Source organism: Grampus griseus (genome assembly GCF_964374135.1).
Source record: "Grampus griseus genome assembly, chromosome: 2".
NCBI lineage: Eukaryota > Metazoa > Chordata > Mammalia > Artiodactyla > Delphinidae > Grampus > Grampus griseus.
In genome coordinates, this window is record NC_139018.1 from 33,437,497 (window position 1) to 33,454,462 (window position 16,966).

At 50.9% G+C, this 16,966-nt stretch overlaps 1 protein-coding gene and 1 long non-coding RNA gene across 2 annotated transcripts in view; one reads left to right on the top strand and one right to left on the bottom strand.

The window, feature by feature from the left end:
• The first annotated feature begins 2,776 nt into the window (after window positions 1-2,776).
• Window positions 2,777-16,966, top strand: part of LOC309819376 — a 49,241-nt gene continuing 35,051 nt past the window's right edge. The window contains exon 1 of the long non-coding RNA XR_014296426.1: window positions 2,777-2,848. This is a non-coding gene — a long non-coding RNA (uncharacterized lncRNA). The remainder of the gene's footprint in view (window positions 2,849-16,966) is intronic.
• RAD51B (RAD51 paralog B) overlaps window positions 11,566-16,966 on the bottom strand; it is a gene marked incomplete at its 3' end in the record, with an annotated part of 683,831 nt that continues 678,430 nt past the window's right edge. The window contains exon 10 of the mRNA XM_082649495.1: window positions 11,566-11,681. Coding sequence (XP_082505621.1) covers window positions 11,566-11,681 — 116 coding nt within the window. The remainder of the gene's footprint in view (window positions 11,682-16,966) is intronic.

Genomic DNA, 16,966 nt, shown 5'->3' on the forward strand with positions numbered 1-16,966 from the left:
CTTTACAAGTTGCACCTTGGGAACCAGTCAGTCATTCAACAAATAGACTCTGAGGACAAAGCAGCAGAGAAAACAGACAACCTTCCTGCCCTCCCAGAGCTAACATTCTAGGAAGAAGCTATGTAAGGTTAGCTTCTCATCAGCTGTAGAGAGGGGTGGGCAGGAGAAGCCAGGAGAGACGGGTGACAAAAACCAGGGAAATGTGAGGGGTTGGCACCATGAGAAGGGAGCAAGCTTACCTTGTTCTGGAAAAGTAGTCCTCACGTTTTCCACCCCAACATGCCCAAGGGATGCAAACAGATACACCTGCCTCAGCAAGAGTGGTACCAGAAAAGGAGAGGTGAAACAGCCCTGGAGAGAAGAGGTCCAGATACTCTCCCAGCTCCATCAGGATAACGGGATGGAGTGATACACACATGGGAGCAGTTGCTTCCTCTGAGCATTCTCCGAAAATAGCATCTTTTCAGCAAGATCTTAAAAAATAATATTGACACGAAGATGATAAGCCCATCATGAAAATGCATTAGGGGGAAAGCAAGAGTCAGTCTGCCTAATATGTAATCAAAATATTAATGATCAGGCCTGAGATGTAGAGAGAAGCAGGGGTGGAGGGGGTGCGGGTCAGTCTTCTTTGTGTACCTGCTCTGCCTGGGATGGAGACCTGGCTATACTGCCACGCAGCTCTCAAGAATTATTATAAAACTGGGTCAATGGATCCAAGTCACAGAGTGGCAGGTTCCACCCCACTATGAGAAAAAACTTCCCGAGGATAAAAACTTTCAAACAGTGGCTCAGACGTCAAAGTAGTGTACATCCCATCCTGGGATAATTCAAACCCCAGGATGGTCATCTGTTAGAACAGGCATGTTGGACACCGTGGCCAATCAGAGCCCTCCCACACTCACAATCTCAGATTCTGGTAAAGGAAAGCAGAGATCCGCAAGGTAGGAGGAGGGGTCTGGGGATCAGCCTCACTAGAACCCAGAGAAAAACCTTCAGCAACAATCGTAGGAGCCCCAAGGCTGCTTCTTAAAACTGAATGTTGACGGAGTTCATTTCCGGCCAGCTCTTCACCCCCAGGGGCTCAGCAGTCATTCCTACTGCTGGGAGGCATTTTAAAGATGCCCCGAATGGAGAAGTGAGAAAGTCATGGGAGTGACTTGCCCCGGATTAGAACACAGTGAGGTGTGCTCTCGAGGGGCCGCGTAGAAACTCAGAACAGAAGGGCCTGGCGCTGGCTTAGAGGCAGATCCCCGTGGCCCCTGGGCCCTCCTTGGCCTCCTCGGATGATTGAACAAATGGCTCTAAATCACCTAGTGCTGGAGGAAGCCCGGTCCTCACGGGAGGGCCTGAGACTGGCCCCTGATAAGGCAGCTCGTCCTGTCTGGTTCCCCGTCCACACCCTCGCAGCTGGGCCTGCGGTGGACGCGGCCGAGTTCAAAGGCACTGCTTCCCTTGGAGGCACATCAAGGACTCAGATGAGAAAAGGGTCCTCTGACCTTCTCATAGTGAGGGATGGGACCACTTTTGTGTTTTGTGTGTGTGCGTGTGTGTGCTGGATTTTTCCTGTCACTATTGTGTTTTCACGCACTGGATGTAGAGTATCTGAAAACAATCGTCGGAAACAGTCTTTCACCTAAGGCTAGAGCCTGGAGCCTGGCCCAGTGTGGGGAGAGGCTATGTTGCCCCAGTGGGAACCTGGCGACCCACGTTAAGGAGGCTCACTAGAGGGCACGGCTGGCCTTTCCCAGCCTCGGCCCCAAATACTGGTGCTCTGAGACTCCCTCCACCAACTAGGTCATGGGCTCTGATGGGAAGTACCTTCTACCCACCAGCATTCTCAATGGGAGAGGTTCACCTGAAGGCCAAACCTTATCCCCAGACCCACAATCCACCTCCATCTCAAGGTTTACCACTTCAGCTTGAACGCAACCTGAGAAGCAAGGCCATTCCAGGCCTGAAGTCTAGCCCTCTCCTGGGCTCTTGGGAAGGTGCCTTGTGGTCACAGCAAGCCATGTGGGGAGACAGTAGGATGTCCACCCGCCTTGAGGTTAAGGCTGCTGGGTTCTGGTGGTGGGAAGCGGACGAACTCGATGGCCGTAAGTAAGAGGTAAAGATGCTCCTTCGACCCCAGCTCAACCTCAGGCCTGCACCAGCCTCCTCTCTGGGAAAGGGCAACAGGTCATACTCTCTCACATAGGCCTGCCCCATGCTGGGACAGATCGTCCAGCTCCAGAGGCCTCCCGTTAACAGAAAGTGTCACAGTAATGCTAACAGGGGCCGCCCAGGCCTCTGCGGTGTGACCTCTCCTGAAAGGAACCAGGCTAAGCCGTGGGCCAACACCCACGGGCCGAAAAGGAGACTGGGAACATTGAGGGGGGGGGGGAAAAATGAGAAGCATGAAGATTTGTACTGAGGGACACTGGCCGGGTGAGCCTGTCTGCAGACTGTCTCAGCCATTCTCTGTCAGCCCTGAGGTTTGAAGGATCCAGAGAGGAAAAATCAGGCTCCGTACTGATGATGGCCCCAAAAGGCGCCCTCCTTTCTGCCCCAAACACCAGGCAGAGCAAATGCTATTAATAACCCTGGCCACTCCCTGGTGCACTCAGGGTGTGCAGGGCTGGAGCTCGCTCCTTGGACACAGCCAGCTGTTCCGAACAGGTTTGGGAAAGTGATCTTTGGCACAGAATGAAAAGGGTGTGTATGTGTGTGTGTGTGTTGGGGGGGGCACCCAAGAGTCCTCTATCAGGGCCAATATTATTTTTAATTGCCGAGAATCAGCCTGTAGCTGCTCTTCAAGGCTGCAGAGCGCAGGCTTGCCAGGGGTCGGAAACAAGCTACAGAGGAGGTAAGAAAGCCGGTCCCAAGGACCGTTCATTACCGAGCTGTCGTGTCTTATGGAAAATCAGGTGACGCCTCAGAGTTTATACAATCCTCTCCCCGCCACCTCTCCCTCTTTCATTCCCCCCTAGAAAGGGAGCAGTGAATTTGAGCAATCTGGGAATTTTGGTTTCTGCCCTGCCCCTGAAGCATGACCGATGGCCCATTTTTCAAGCCAAATCTCACCCCTTGCAGGCAGCTGTCAGGAAACCACAGAAGGTGCCTGAAGGAGCACAAGAAATGGCTGGTTCTAATCTGGGGGAAAAAAATGAATTAACAAGGCAGCTACTTATGGAAGAATGTTTTCTTTTCTTCAGCCTCAGCCTGCATATTTTCACAACATGTGTACTCTGTTACCTTGTCACTTCCCTGTTTTCTTTGGGTAAATAACTGGGCTCTGGTCTTAGGGGGAAAAAAGAAAGAAAGAAAAAAAGCCGGGTCGGGAGGTTCTCCGGAAAGGCGCGCCTGGCTGAGCTGGAGGGGAGAACGAGCGTGCTCTGGGGATCACACGGGCGCGACGCAGACCCAGCCCAGCCCGTCCTGGATGGGACTTTTCACTGAACTCTGCAAGTCACAGTGTGGAAGTCAGGGAAGGGAGGGAAGCCTGCTCCCTCAGCCACGGGGCTGGCAGGCCCCGAGGCTGGGGGAAATAAAGAACTTTTCTCCTTCGCCAAGTCAAATGGGAAGCCCTCTCTGAGCTCAACACAGTCAACCAAGCACACTCTGGCCTTTCTCCCAGCCTCACCTTCCCACCAGCCAGGGAGCCACCGGGGTGAGGGGGGTCGGCCCACGGGGCCTGGCTGTGAACCCTGCAGGACCCAGGGCCTTGCACAGAGCACAGAGGAGGGTCTTCCCCGGCAGCGACACACAGCTGGTGTCTGGATGTGGTGGCAACGGTCTCCATCTTGAAAATGCTCAGAGGATTTTGAGTCTCTCTAGCAGACATGTTGCTTTGTCCTTTTTCACTTTTCTGGCCCAGGGACACTCACCTTGGGATATCTGTGCCACATGCCAGATGAGCACAAAACAGCATTGCTGTGCCAGGCAGGATACCTTTTAGACATGCGCTACCGATGAGGGTACAGGGCGGGGGGATGGCTGGTTTGTATTTACCTGGTTATCCTGACAAATTGAGATTTATTTATAAAGCTATAGCAACTCTTAGATGCTCACAGCTGATCGTTAGGATAAAGAGCCAGTACTGATAGCGCTCCCAATACTGCAAAAGGAGTTAGTTTACCATGCGGTGCAACACGTGTGCAGGGGGAAACTGAGGCACAGCGTCCTCTGAGGCTGAGACCAGCACCGGAATTAGGCACAGAGGGATTAACTGGGTGCCGTCTGGGCCTCCGTGTTTGCGCATTTCCTTTCTGCATCTACTCGGGAGCCTTTGATTCTACCCTTGAACCCTGTCTCGCCTTGTAGATCACACAGCCTTCGTCAGGCAGAGGTTGGGAATTCAAACCCGGAGTTTTCAGCTGCAAAGTTCTGGCCCCCAGCTGTTGAGTGCTTCCTTCAGTATCACTGGGAGGGCGCACGTGTCCCGCGAGGTGGGGTCACTTGGAGAGGAAGGGGGGATGCCTTAGTAAGCGTTGCTTGTTCCAAACTGGCGCTTGCAGGGCGTCAAGGGCTTTCAGAGGGAGAGGAAGGGAAAACCGAAGTCTTTCTGGGAACAGGGGCATAAAGACACTCGTGGGCTATCCAAATCATTCATGTGGTCTTATCCTGCAAAAGGCAGCTTTGGAGATGTGCTGTGAGGCAGGGGTGCAGCTGTAAGAACAAAGGCCATAGTCCGTGTTCATGGAGCCCTCGCTGCTCCCAGCACTGCTCAGTACGTTGTACATATTATCTCTCTCTTTTTTTTTGCGGTACGCGGGCCTCTCACTGTTGTGGCCTCTCCCGTTGCGGAGCACAGGCTCCGGACGTGCAGGCTCAGCGGCCATGGCTCACGGGCCCAGCCGCTCCGTGGCATGTGGGATCCTCCCAGATCGGGGCACGAACCCGTGTCCCCTGCATGGGCAGGCGGACTCTCAACCACTGCGCCACCAGGGAAGCCCCATATTATCTCATTTAATCCTCTCAATAACCCTCGGAAGTGAGTACTATTGTCCTCCTTTTCCAGAAGAGGAAACCAAGGCACAGAGATAGTACGTAGCCTGCTCAAGTTCATCCAGAGAGTGGACAAGTGACAGTCACCCAGACAGGGTGAGTCCAAAGCCAGAGTTTCTATTCTCCATGCTGGGCTGACTCTGGGGTGAAGCTGCAGGAGCTCCCTTCTCACAATGTGGCACTTAGGCGCAGTTCCTTCATCTGGCGTGATGGCCTGTCCCACACCGGCACCCGCGCTGGCAGCAGAAATGCAAGGTCTCTCGAGTCACTGTCCCCGTAGTGTTTCCACGCAGGGCCCTGCTGTGCTGGTCCCTGAGCAGTCACGCTTGGAGCTACCCTCCCTCCACGCAGCTCCCCAGGCCCCAGCCCATGCCCACCTGGTTTACATTTGTGCCTGAGTGTGTGCCCTCACGCTTCCTCTCTTCCACCTTGTCACCTCCTCTAAGTGCCCTGGGCAGTGCTTGGCACAGTAGCGGTCCCAAGTCAGCCAGCCTGACCAAGGGTTAAGCCGCATTTCTCCAAGGGTGGCCCTTGGACGACCGGCACCAGAATCCGCTAGGGTGTCTGAAGAATGCAGAGTCTCAGGCTCTGCCAGAAACCTCAGTAAGAGTCTCAGCAGTGGGGCTGGAAATCTGCATTTTTAACAAGCTCCCCAAGGGATTCTGATGCTCCCTAAAGTTTGAGGCCCACAATTTAGGCTTTTTATGAATTAGTATATGTTGAACACCAGCCAGACGTGAACCCAGGCAGTGTCACGCTGAGCTCTGCCTCTTGTCCTTCAGAGGCTCTGGAGCGGGCACCGTGCAAAGAGCTCGGAGTTGGTCTGGGTGGAGGCAGGGGTGTTCTTGAATGGGGAGGATAGGGTGAGAGGTAGTGAGGGGCAGCAGAGGAAGGTGTAGGAGGCAACATGGTAGCTCTGCCCGTCCAGCTGAAAGTCCTGGAGTGGCGAAGACCCTGGCAAAAAATCCCCCAGCAAAGGTTCCAAGCAGAATGGCTCCAGAGCCCCATTTTAAAAGGCCTTCCTGAATCTGGCCATTCCCCTGCTGGATGAGCCCAGCAAGCAGGATGCAGGGCAAATCAAGCCCTAGGGCTTTCAGAAGGGAAGTCAGGCAGCCTGTGAAGTAGAGAGAACAGGGTGGAGAGCAGGTAGGCCACCGGGGGCAGAGGAGAGGGTGTGAGGGTGAGAGCCCTCCAGGGCTGCTGAAGGTCACTTTCAAAGGCTTAGGAGAGAGGCAGTCCCTGAGAGACCCTGAGTCCCAAACTTATTAATGAAAGATAATCCAGGGAAGGCCACTGTGTCCAGAAAATGAGATTAAGCTTTTGGTCAATCAGTTTGGAGTCTGAGAAAATGAAAAAAAAAAAAATCCTTTATAAAATTGGAAAAGGTTTACCTCAACTCACCAACAACTCCAAAACAACTGAACACAAAGTACTTTAAACTTGGCATGTGGCTGGACCTCTATGAAAATAATTTCTCAGCTCATGTGAAGGGAAAATAGTGCCATTTTGGTGACCACCTATACTATTTGGGCATGCTCAGTAGAAGAAACTCAAGCGAAAATTTGACCGTCAGTTGGAAAAGTGGGACAAGGGGGAGAGAGAGAAGGAGGTGACATGAATATGGGAAGCCTTTGGGTGCGTGGAGGCCGACTTCCGCTTCTGGAACTGTTTGTGCCTCTGTGGACTTGGATGAGCCCCTTCACATCTCTGGGTCTGGGGAGCACGCAGATGAGCAGGGGAGAACGCAGCACGGCCAGCGGAGTGGCTGCCTTGTAGCACTGGGGCCACCCGGGCAGACAGGCGGCACTGCTGTCTACCCTGCGTGCTTGAGTCCTCTTCACAGTCCAGCCTGGGCAAACACAGACCTTTCCCACCATTTCTTCAGTGGGCAAACCACAGGGCACGGAGTAACTGCAGCTCTGCGGTCTTCCTCTTTAGGTTAAGAAAGTTAGGGCGTGAGTCAGGACTGCTCCTGGGATTTGTATTTATATAGTGTCATATATTTATTTCTTTACATTGTGTCATACAGCACATATACAAATCACGAATACCTGGCATTTGTATTTATATAATGTCTTACATAGAGTGTCATATATATTTATATGGTGTCATATATATGACAGTGTAAATACAAGTCAAGGGTGTTCATATACATATTACAAATACCTACTACATTATAGGTATATATAGGTAAATACCTATATATATGGGTATTTGTACGTATATATATATATATATATATATACAAACACACACACACACACACACACACACACACACATATATGTATAGGTATTTGTGTGTGTATATAAAACACTATATATAAAGACGAATCACATATACAGACAGACAGACAGACAGACACACACACACACACACACACACACACAGTCACTGTTTAAGCTACCTAAGGCTTCCCAATGAAACCACAGACAAAAAACATTTGACTCTTATTGAGGGTTGACTTGTGTCCCCCAAAAGATATACTGAAGTCTTACTTAACCTGTGCACATGACTTTATTTGTAAATAGGAACTTTGCAGTTGTAACTAAGATGTAAATTAAGATGAGCTCATACTAGAGTAGGGTGGACCCTTATTCCAACATGACTGGTGTCCTTATAAGGAGAGTAGAGACACAGAGACAGACATACACAGGAAGAAGACACAGACACACAGGGAAGATGGCCACATGGAGATGGAGACAGACACTGGAGTGATGGAACTACAAGGATTGCCAGCAACCACCGGAAACTAGGAAGCAGCAGAGAAGGATCCTTCCCGAGAGCCTTCAGGGGAGCATGGCCTTGCAGGCCCCTTAATTTCAGACTTCTGGCCTCCAGAACTGTGAGAGAATACATTTCTGTTGTTTTAAGCCACCCAGTTAAGTACCAGTGTGTGGGACTTTGCTAGGGCCAACCTAGGAAACTAACAGGACTCCTGCTGCAGAGTGGAAGGGAAGCAAACCTCTGTGTTCATCAGGCTTTTACATCTGCTGCGCCCCGCCATTCTTGGCCCCTTCCTCTGGCACTCTCTCTCTCAGGGGAAGGGGTAGGGTGGAGGTACTTAACTGTTTCCAACTGAAACCAACATCTGACACGTTATGAAGGCCTCACGCCCCCAACTCCTCTGTGGTGATGGCTGATACCTAAGGGCACCTGGTCACCACCCTAAGCCCAAGCTTTGGTCACCTGGAAGTGGGGAGATGAGAGAGGACGACACTTCACAGCCTTTCTCTCCCTGTCCCACACCCTCCCGGCACCAGGACAGCTTTTTTGAGAGCTTTGAGCTCTCAAAGGGTGGTAGAAATTTGTGTGTCTCTAGATCAGAGTTCGGGCTATTAGAGAGTTTTCTCTTTTCACTTTAATGGTACACAGGAATTCTCCCCAAACCCTTCAAAACAGGCACACATCTTTTTAAAATTTGCACCTTTTTTTTTTTCAGACTGGTTTCCTATGGTGAAGGAAAGGCTAGGAAATGCCCAGTAAATCGTCTGTCTGTCCTCACTCAATTGAGAGGCAGGAAATGCCGAGAACAGTCCCCTTACCTTTTCCACTTTGCATATAACAAGAGCTATGAGGACCCTTTGAAGGGTAGCCCCTCTGACAGCAATATGAATTCTTCAAGGCAACTGGACTGTTTCTAGGGACGAGACCCAAAGGCAGCAGGCACATTTGGGATGCTGACTGCCTCCGCCATCAGCCCCTTCCGTGGTCAGCCTCTCCCTGGGCTGGTCCTGGGAAGTGGATTCAATCAACAACGATCTAAGGGGTTCCAGGTCCATGGCATGGTAGTAAGTCTGTGCAGGACACAAGGAATTTTAATCCCTAGTCCTTGTCTTTAAGGAGTTTACAATCTAGACGGCGTGACAGCTCAGTCATGAACTTCAAGATAACGACCCCATACAAGGGGGTTTATGGAAACGTCCAAGGAGAGGTTGGGTGTGTGTGGGGAGGAACAGAAGATGCTTGCCGGTGGCCAGCAAAGGCTTCTTGGAAGAGCTGAAGAAGGCTCTGGCGGAGGCGTGAAGACTAGGTAGGGTCTTGGAACATGAGAAGAAGAAGAAGAAGATGCCGGAGCTCCTGAGGACAGCCTGGAACGGGGGGTGAGGGAGGCAGGGAGGCACATGGCTCCTCAGGGGATGGTGAGAAGGCCGGGGTGCATGGAGAACACCAGGCAGGGACAGGAAACAGGGCTGGAGAGGTGGGCAGAAGCTTTCTGGCAGGGGTTGGGAGTGGGGGGTGTGTCTTGAGAGCCCAGCTGAGGATGGTGGGCTGTGGAGGGGACAGACTGAAACTGGGCCCGAAACCTGCGCAAACGGACTGTCCCTCCCGAGAAGGTTGTCTCCCCTCGGACTCGAATTCAGAGAAAGGCCTGTCAGGCCTGATGTGGACGCCACGGCGGGCTTCCCGGTGGCCATGCGGGGGATTCTGACGTGCACTTCAGAGCAAACCTTCCCTCAAGCCCCCTGGGGCGTTTTCTCCTCCAGTTTCCCACGCTAGAATCAGCCCTGACGGCTCACTGTCCCACTTGCTCTTTCTGGCCACCTTCCCCCTCAGACGCCCCGCCCACCCCCTGGGCGTCCCCCTCACCCGGCCCCCGCCATTCGGGGCAGGTGGGCCTCCCCTTCGGGAATTAGAGGCATCTTCTTCGGCTGGGGCTGCTTTTCTCCCCGCGACCAGTTCTCCGGCTCTCCTGGGGCCACCGCCTTCCATCTGGCCCTGACTTTCAGGAACAGCGCGGGAGGGAACAGGCTGCTCTGCTGGTGAGGACAGGAGGGGGGCTGGGAGGCCACTGGCTCCCGGTGCGGCCTGAGGAAGGCCCTGGGAGGGAGAAGACCTCAAACGGGGGATAGGAAAGTCAGGCCCAAAAGTGGGTCTTTCCCCGGTACCTGAGCGGGAGCCACGAGCCTTTGTCTGCACCCTTCAGCACCACTTCTCCAGGCCCCGGAAGGCTCCAGACACATGTGGACGTTTGGTACTTATGTACTGAATGAATGAAGTCGGGGTGAAGGGGTGAGTGGGTAAATGAGTAACTCAGCAGAGCCCCCGTGGAAGAGAAGGGACCCTCTGCAACCCCACGGCAGGTGATGGGGTTCTGGACAATCTACCCCCAAATATGGCAACTTAGCATATGAAATATTTTAAGCTGAAAGAGTCTGAGAAAACAGTGGAAGCAGGAGGGTCACTCTGACAGTTCCCCTGACCCTTCTCCCCTGAAACAGCCCATAAAACCCTCACGTGAGTGGTGCCCTCCCATACCCAGAGGTACATCTTGTCTCCGAAGACAAAGGAACACCGAGAAGGATCCTAACAGGCCTTGCTGAGTTTCCCCAGTTCGCTCCTCTGACCTCGTGTTCCTTAAGCTATCATATTCCTCCATGACTGCCCACTCCTCATCAGACACAGCATAAAAATATCAAATCTGTTTCCTTGGGTCTTCCTTCCCTTATGAAGGCCCTCGTGTCACATAAAACTGACATTAAATAAGTGTGTATGCTTCTCTCCTGCTAATCTGCCTTTGGCAGTTTAATTTTCAAACCCAGCCAGGGATCCTGAGAGGGTCCAGGAAAACGTTTGCCTCCCTTACACAGGTCGATGAGCAGACGTCCCAGGAATTCCAGCATGCAGAGGAGAGGGGACCTCACTCCATCTGGGTCCCCTATGCCTGTCTCCCGTTTCCCCCGCACTGAAAACGTCCTCTGTGACCACACTTCTCAGCTACCATTAGACGGACCAGGAGATGCTGACTGGTTTAGGGTACGACTCATCCACTTCTCTTGAGGGCCACTGTGGGTTGTTTCCCCCAGCAATGTCTGCTGCGTGGACTGGATGTCAAGGCTTAATGTGTTATCCCTTCCAGAAATATTTTAATTTTAAGAGATGACTGTGCTGAGCACACAGCATTTAACAGAGGAGAAGGGAAGGGGAGAAAGGGACCTAACACATACGGATTCCCTCTCATGAGCTCGACACCATGCTAGTGCTCTTAAGAAGTCTTTATTTATTCTAATACCTTTACTGCTACTCATTCAACCATTCCTTTTTGAGCACCTACTATGTTCCAGGCATGGTCTAGACTTGAGGAAACATCAGGGAGAAAAACAGACAAAAATCCTGTCCTCATCCCATTTACATTCTAGTAGAGAAAACAAACAATAAACAAGAAGATGAGTAGCATGTATAAGATACTAGAAGGTGATCAATGCTATGGAGAAAAATAAAGCTGGAGAGGAGACAGGAAGTACCAGCGCTGGGAGCTGGTGGTGGGAGAGGCACAATTAAAACAGGTTGGTCAGGGAAGGCACCACTGAGAAGGTGATATCTAAGCAAGACTTGAAGCGGCCAGGGAGTGAGCCCCGGCAACACCTGGGGGAGAAGAGTACAGGTGTAGGATCTACCTGCAGAGGAGAAGGTGTGATCCTGTGGCAGGAACATGCCTGGTCTGTTCAAGGCACAGGGAGGAGGCCAGTTTGGCAGGTAGAATACTAAGTGCACTCTCTAAACATGGAGACAACTAGCTTTTCCTGGTAGCTCACCTGGTTAACTCGTCTTGCTAAGGAGGTCAAAGTCATAGGCTTAGGATACATTTGTTTTCCAGCAAAAGTCATCTCGCGAGGGCAGAAGAATGGACGATTTATCACCACTCTGTCCTTCGTGCTGGTCTCGAGCCCAATTCCACTGCTGCCACCTGTCTGTTTACACAAATCACACTCTCTGAGCCTTCTGTAAAATGGGCGTATACTTAATAACGTTCACCCCAAGAGACTGTGCCACTATAGTGTATAAAGCACTTTGTAAACTGAGGTGTTCTGTAGAAATTCTTCACTGTTGTTCTTATTATACCATAAAGCAACTCAGGGGCTCTGTTCAGCTCACATTGGGTCTGTAAAGCCATTTTAACAGGCACATATAATTTCTTAGTTCTGTTTGCTAAGTTGTAAAGCCCATTTTTACTTATTATTGGGGTGGGAAAAGACTTCATGAGGCTCTCTGGCTGACCTGTCGGTCCATTTCCCAGACCTGAGATAATCCTACGATCCCCACCCTTACCCACACCCCACCTTAGCTTCTGTCTCCCAGCCTCACTGGAGTTGCGTGTCTGTGCCAATGGCCTGTATTACTAAATCCCATGGTGTGACCTCAACTGGGCTCTCAGTGCTGCCGAACAGTTTTCATCCTTTGGTTAAAAGCCCTTGTTTGCTTCCTGCAGTGACAGCTCCAAACCCAAGTCCCCAGCCCCACATCTACTTCCCTCGTTGCCGGCAGATGGCCTGGCTTTGGCCACACTAGGAGGTGCAAGTTCAACAATGTGGGCTTCTCCCTGCCTGAACATTCCTTTCCACGCCTCAGTCTACTCTTTACCCTTCTTTTCTAGATCCAGGGCCAACACCATCTCCCAGTGGAGGGGATAATGTCTTTCTGTGCTGGTGAGCACATCACACTTTCTATAAAAGCAATCAGAGTGAACCGAAAGAATTTATGAATGAGGAAGTTGATTGTTGTGTTGCTCATAACAGCAAAAACTGGGAAGCAGCTCTCTGTCCAGCAATAAGGAATTGTTTAAACTGATTACGGGTACGGGTACAGCCATGAGATGGCAAGAAAAACTTTTTAAGAAGTAAGAGCCCAATTTTTCAAAGAGCTAAAAAAATTTTTTTTTTTTTTTTTTTTTTTAGTAACAACAGACACAAATATGTGCATTGGAGAAAAAAAGACTGGAAGGAAATACACAAAAATAGAAACTGATTATCTCCAGGTGATGAGATTATGAGTGATTTTTTTGCTTTTTGTACTTTATTCTGAAATTTCTACTGTAAGCAACAGTATTCTTATAATTAGAACAAAAGGCAAAAATATTATTAACAATGTCTCTCTGAAGAAAAGCTGCCTGTGATTCAGTTCTGCTTCTTGCCCTTTAAATGCAGCCTTTCCTGGGTGGTGTCTGGTTGACAGCTGCACAGTAACTCTTGTTACATGTAAGGACTAGAAGCAAAGAAAACCATAACCAATTAACATTACAGTGGGAACCGAGGCGTGCAGAATGGAAAGGCCTCAACGGGAATGTGTTATTACTAATTTTTTTTTTTTTCCACGGTGGGACAGGTGTTTAGGGGAATGCACTGAATTTGCTCCAGATAATTTATTTTTTTAAATACTTTGATTACTTCATTTTTCGCCTCTGTTTTCATGGGAACTTTTAACACGTGGAAACATTTGGTTACGGCTATCTCATTCTAAGTCTCCTTAATTTATTTATGTGAGGCCCTACTGTGTGCCAGCCCTGGTGGTGCAAGGGGTTGTCTGCCAGGGGTTCTCAACATAGGATTGTGTGGCACCCTTACCAGAGGCTTTGGAATCGTCTGGGGGGTGTTTTTTTGAGTGCCAAAATGATTTCGAGTGCCAAAACGATTGAATGTTTTTTTGAGTGCCAAAATGCCAAAGGCGCTACTGACTTACTGGGTGAGGACCAGGGTTGCTGAACAGTCTACAATATGTAGACAGTCCTGTGTTACCAAGAACTGACCTACTCCCAGTGCCAACACTCCGGGGGAGAAGAACGGAACTGGACAGTTGATGCAGACCATGTCTGGGAGGGATGGAGAGAAAGGAAGGGACAGTTGCTTCCTGGCGGCAGCCCAGCATCACCATGCTGAGATTCAGGGTTACTGGATCGCCCAGATTTTCCGACAAAGCCAGAGATGTAGATGGTGATGTAAAATTTCCTGATTTTTAAAAAACACTGCATGGGCCAAACAAAACACATCTGTGGGCCAGATTTGGCCCTCGGGTTGCCAATGTGCAACGCTGTCTTAGGGAAAGACACAGTCTCTGTCTTCATAAGGGTATAACAGAGCCCTTATGAGTTCAGGTTCAAGAGTGGACAAACCTGGGTTCAAATTGCAGCCCTATCATTCACTACCTACGACTTCAGGCAAGTAAACATCGTCTGAACCTCACTTTCCTACTCCGTAAAACAGAACTAATGGGAACACTCATTGGCCTGCTATGAAGATTAATCCCAGCAGAAGTCCCCAGCACCTTGCACACGGGGAATGCTTAAAAAAGCAGAGTGATCGTTATTAGTAAGGACGCCACAGTGTAACATAAGCTCCTACTGTGTACAGCACACTGTGCGAAGTGCTGAGGACTTACAAATAGGTGTGAGAGAAAGTCCTTGACCCAGAGGTGTTTTCATTCCGGAAAGAGAGAGAAACCCTGGACGTAAATATTGTGAGCCAGTCAGATATAAGAATGTGACCCACATCAGACAGTTCCAGGAGACCAGAGGAGGGCATTTCTCGTGAAGGGGGTGGGGTAGAGTCCATCCAGACGGAGGGAGAAGGGGAGGTGAAGCCCAAGCAAAGGAGACCTTATAAAATCACAGTAACAACTGAGTGCTTACCACATGCTACACCCGCTCTGAGTACTCCATGGGTGGTAAATATGTTTCTTTGGCCTCATACACATGAGGGACAAGGCACATGACGGGAAGGGTCCCCTGGAGCCAGGGCATGGGGGAGCTGACTGCCGGGCCAGAGCATGGTGGAGTATCTCACTTGTTGGCGGGATAGTGGAAGCAAGGAAGCGACATATAGGAGCAGCCATCAGGGGTCAGTGTGCAAGGGATGGAGCAGAAGTGGAGACGAGGCAGCAGACTTACGGGGAGGCCCCGTGTGGGGACCGGGAATGGGTAATGGGTGGGAGCCCTGCGAGGGGTGCTTTCTTTACCAGGACTCTGGACGGAGGAAATTTGGGAGGTGGTGAGGGATGCTGTCAAAACTGACTGCCTGGGGGATGATGGGAATTTTATAGAAGGAAAACAATTTTAAACTCTTGTCTCCTCCCACCTCCATGCTTCCCCGGCTCTCCTTCCAATACCCTCCACTAGCATGTCCGTGTTCTCTACTGACCAGACCTTGTGGTTGCAAATGCCTTCTCCTTAACTATTTTTGAAAATCTGGAAGCAACTCTTTCTTTTGCTAATGTACTGTTATTTTCAAATCTCTCCAGAAAGCCTGTACTTAGCCCCCCTTTGTCGCCACCTCTCTAAAACACAGATCACTGCTAGGGTTGATGGTTGGGGTGTAGCAAAGCTTCCAGAGTTTTGACCCATCAGGGCTGGCTGATGTAAAATTCCATACTGCATACAAAGGAAGAGTGCACTTAGCAAATTCTGTGAAACAATTTTTTCAGGGGGAAACAGGTAATCCACTAAAAGAACCAACTGTTTCCAAGCACTCCAACACCATTTACAGTCCAACAGGCAAAATGCTGTTTATACACGAGGCCCATCTACTTTTCAGAGTAGAGCAGGCCACACCTCTCTCAGGGAAGATTTTTCTTAGCTGTGATTCTGATTTAGTCGACAGGATGGAGAGTAATGAGACTATTTGGCTGGGGATGTGTGATGCCTGAGGCTCTCTAGACCGTAACCCGAATTAGTCCAAACCAGTGTCGTTTCATGGCAGTGCATCTTTAGCATGAAAAATTCCACGAATAACAACTTACCACCCTGGCCCCATAACTGCGGTACAACTGTCGGTGGGGATCACGCCCCTTAACAGTCTTCCAGGAAAGGACCCCTTGCTCTGAAGTGAGTAAAATGCCCTTGTGTCCATATTTCCAAGAGGCAAAGTAAACAAATGCAAGTATGTGGTAGTCGGACCACCTGCAGGCTAGAAGGGAGTGTCTGTCTGTAGTGTATACACAGGAAGGGAGCAGGGCCCACTGAACAGAGCTGAGAGGGTCTCTTCCTGGTGCACCATCAGAAGACATCTGAGTCCCACTAGTTCTTTTCCTGAAGCAGGACAGCCTATGTCCCCCTTCAGAGACCCCCGCCTAATTCTTCTCCTAGGTCCCACCCCACCCTGTGAAACAGATGCAGGACAGCTTGCAGTGGCAGTGTTACTAGACAGCAGTCAGAGCTGACCAACGTTCTCACAGGCTGCCTTCTCGTAGACAACAGGTTTCCTCTCCCCAGGGATGACCAAGGAACAGCTCAGCATCTATCAGCAGGGACTGTGGTAGGATTGTGGTTCCCTCAGTAACAAAGAAATACCTATCAGACCCTTCTTTCCTTCTTCTAGAACCTTCTGTAAAAATGTATCCGGGGCACGGACGAAGCAGCAGACATAGGCTAACGAGCACGTGGCTACCGGGCCCCGTGATCTGGCTCAGGTCACTTCTCCTCGGTCAAATGGGGAGTTAGGCTCAAAGAAATCTGAGTTGGTTCCTGGGCCGAACATTCTGTGACTTCTAGACACAGCGGCTCAAAAACTGGGACTGTTCCAAGTCAGACTCAGAGCCTGGGAATTAGCATTGTCCTGCTGAGTTGGTGGGACGGGTGGCTGGAAGCATATCTGATGGCTTTTGAAGGACCCTACCCGGCCCTGGGCTCAAAGCTCTCTCAGCTCCCACCCTGAAGTGTCACCCTCCCAGTCACTCCCTGGGGATTTGAATCCTCCAAAGGACTGTTCAGGGGTCCTGTAATCAAATGCAAATTACGCCTTTAAGCACGAAAGGGGCGGGAGGAGGGATTCGCTGACAACCCTGGGAGCCTAGCCTAAGGCCCTTGGGAGTGACAGCCCCCCACAGGGGGAGGTCAGGAGGGAAAGAGCAGAAAAGGGAGGGAGCCCAGGAGGGGTCAGAGGCCTCCGGCGGCCCCCACTTCATCTCCAGTGTGCCCCCGAACACGGTCCTGGACGGGGGGCTAATCCTGGGGCCGCTCACCCTTGGCATTGTCCCGGCCCTGCCCACGCATCACTGTTCACTGGCTGCACTTTTGGCCCGCCCGTGCTAACCTGCAATTCTACAGGCTAGGCTCAGAACCCAGACTCATCCCCTCGCTTCCTCTCATTCCTTCCCAGGCTCAGAGAAGTCAGTACTGAACACAAGGAGAGGGGGGCCCGATGGGGCCATAGCTTGGAGAAGAATGGCGCACAGAGAGTGGCAGGGCCAGCTAGGAACCAGCTCCAAT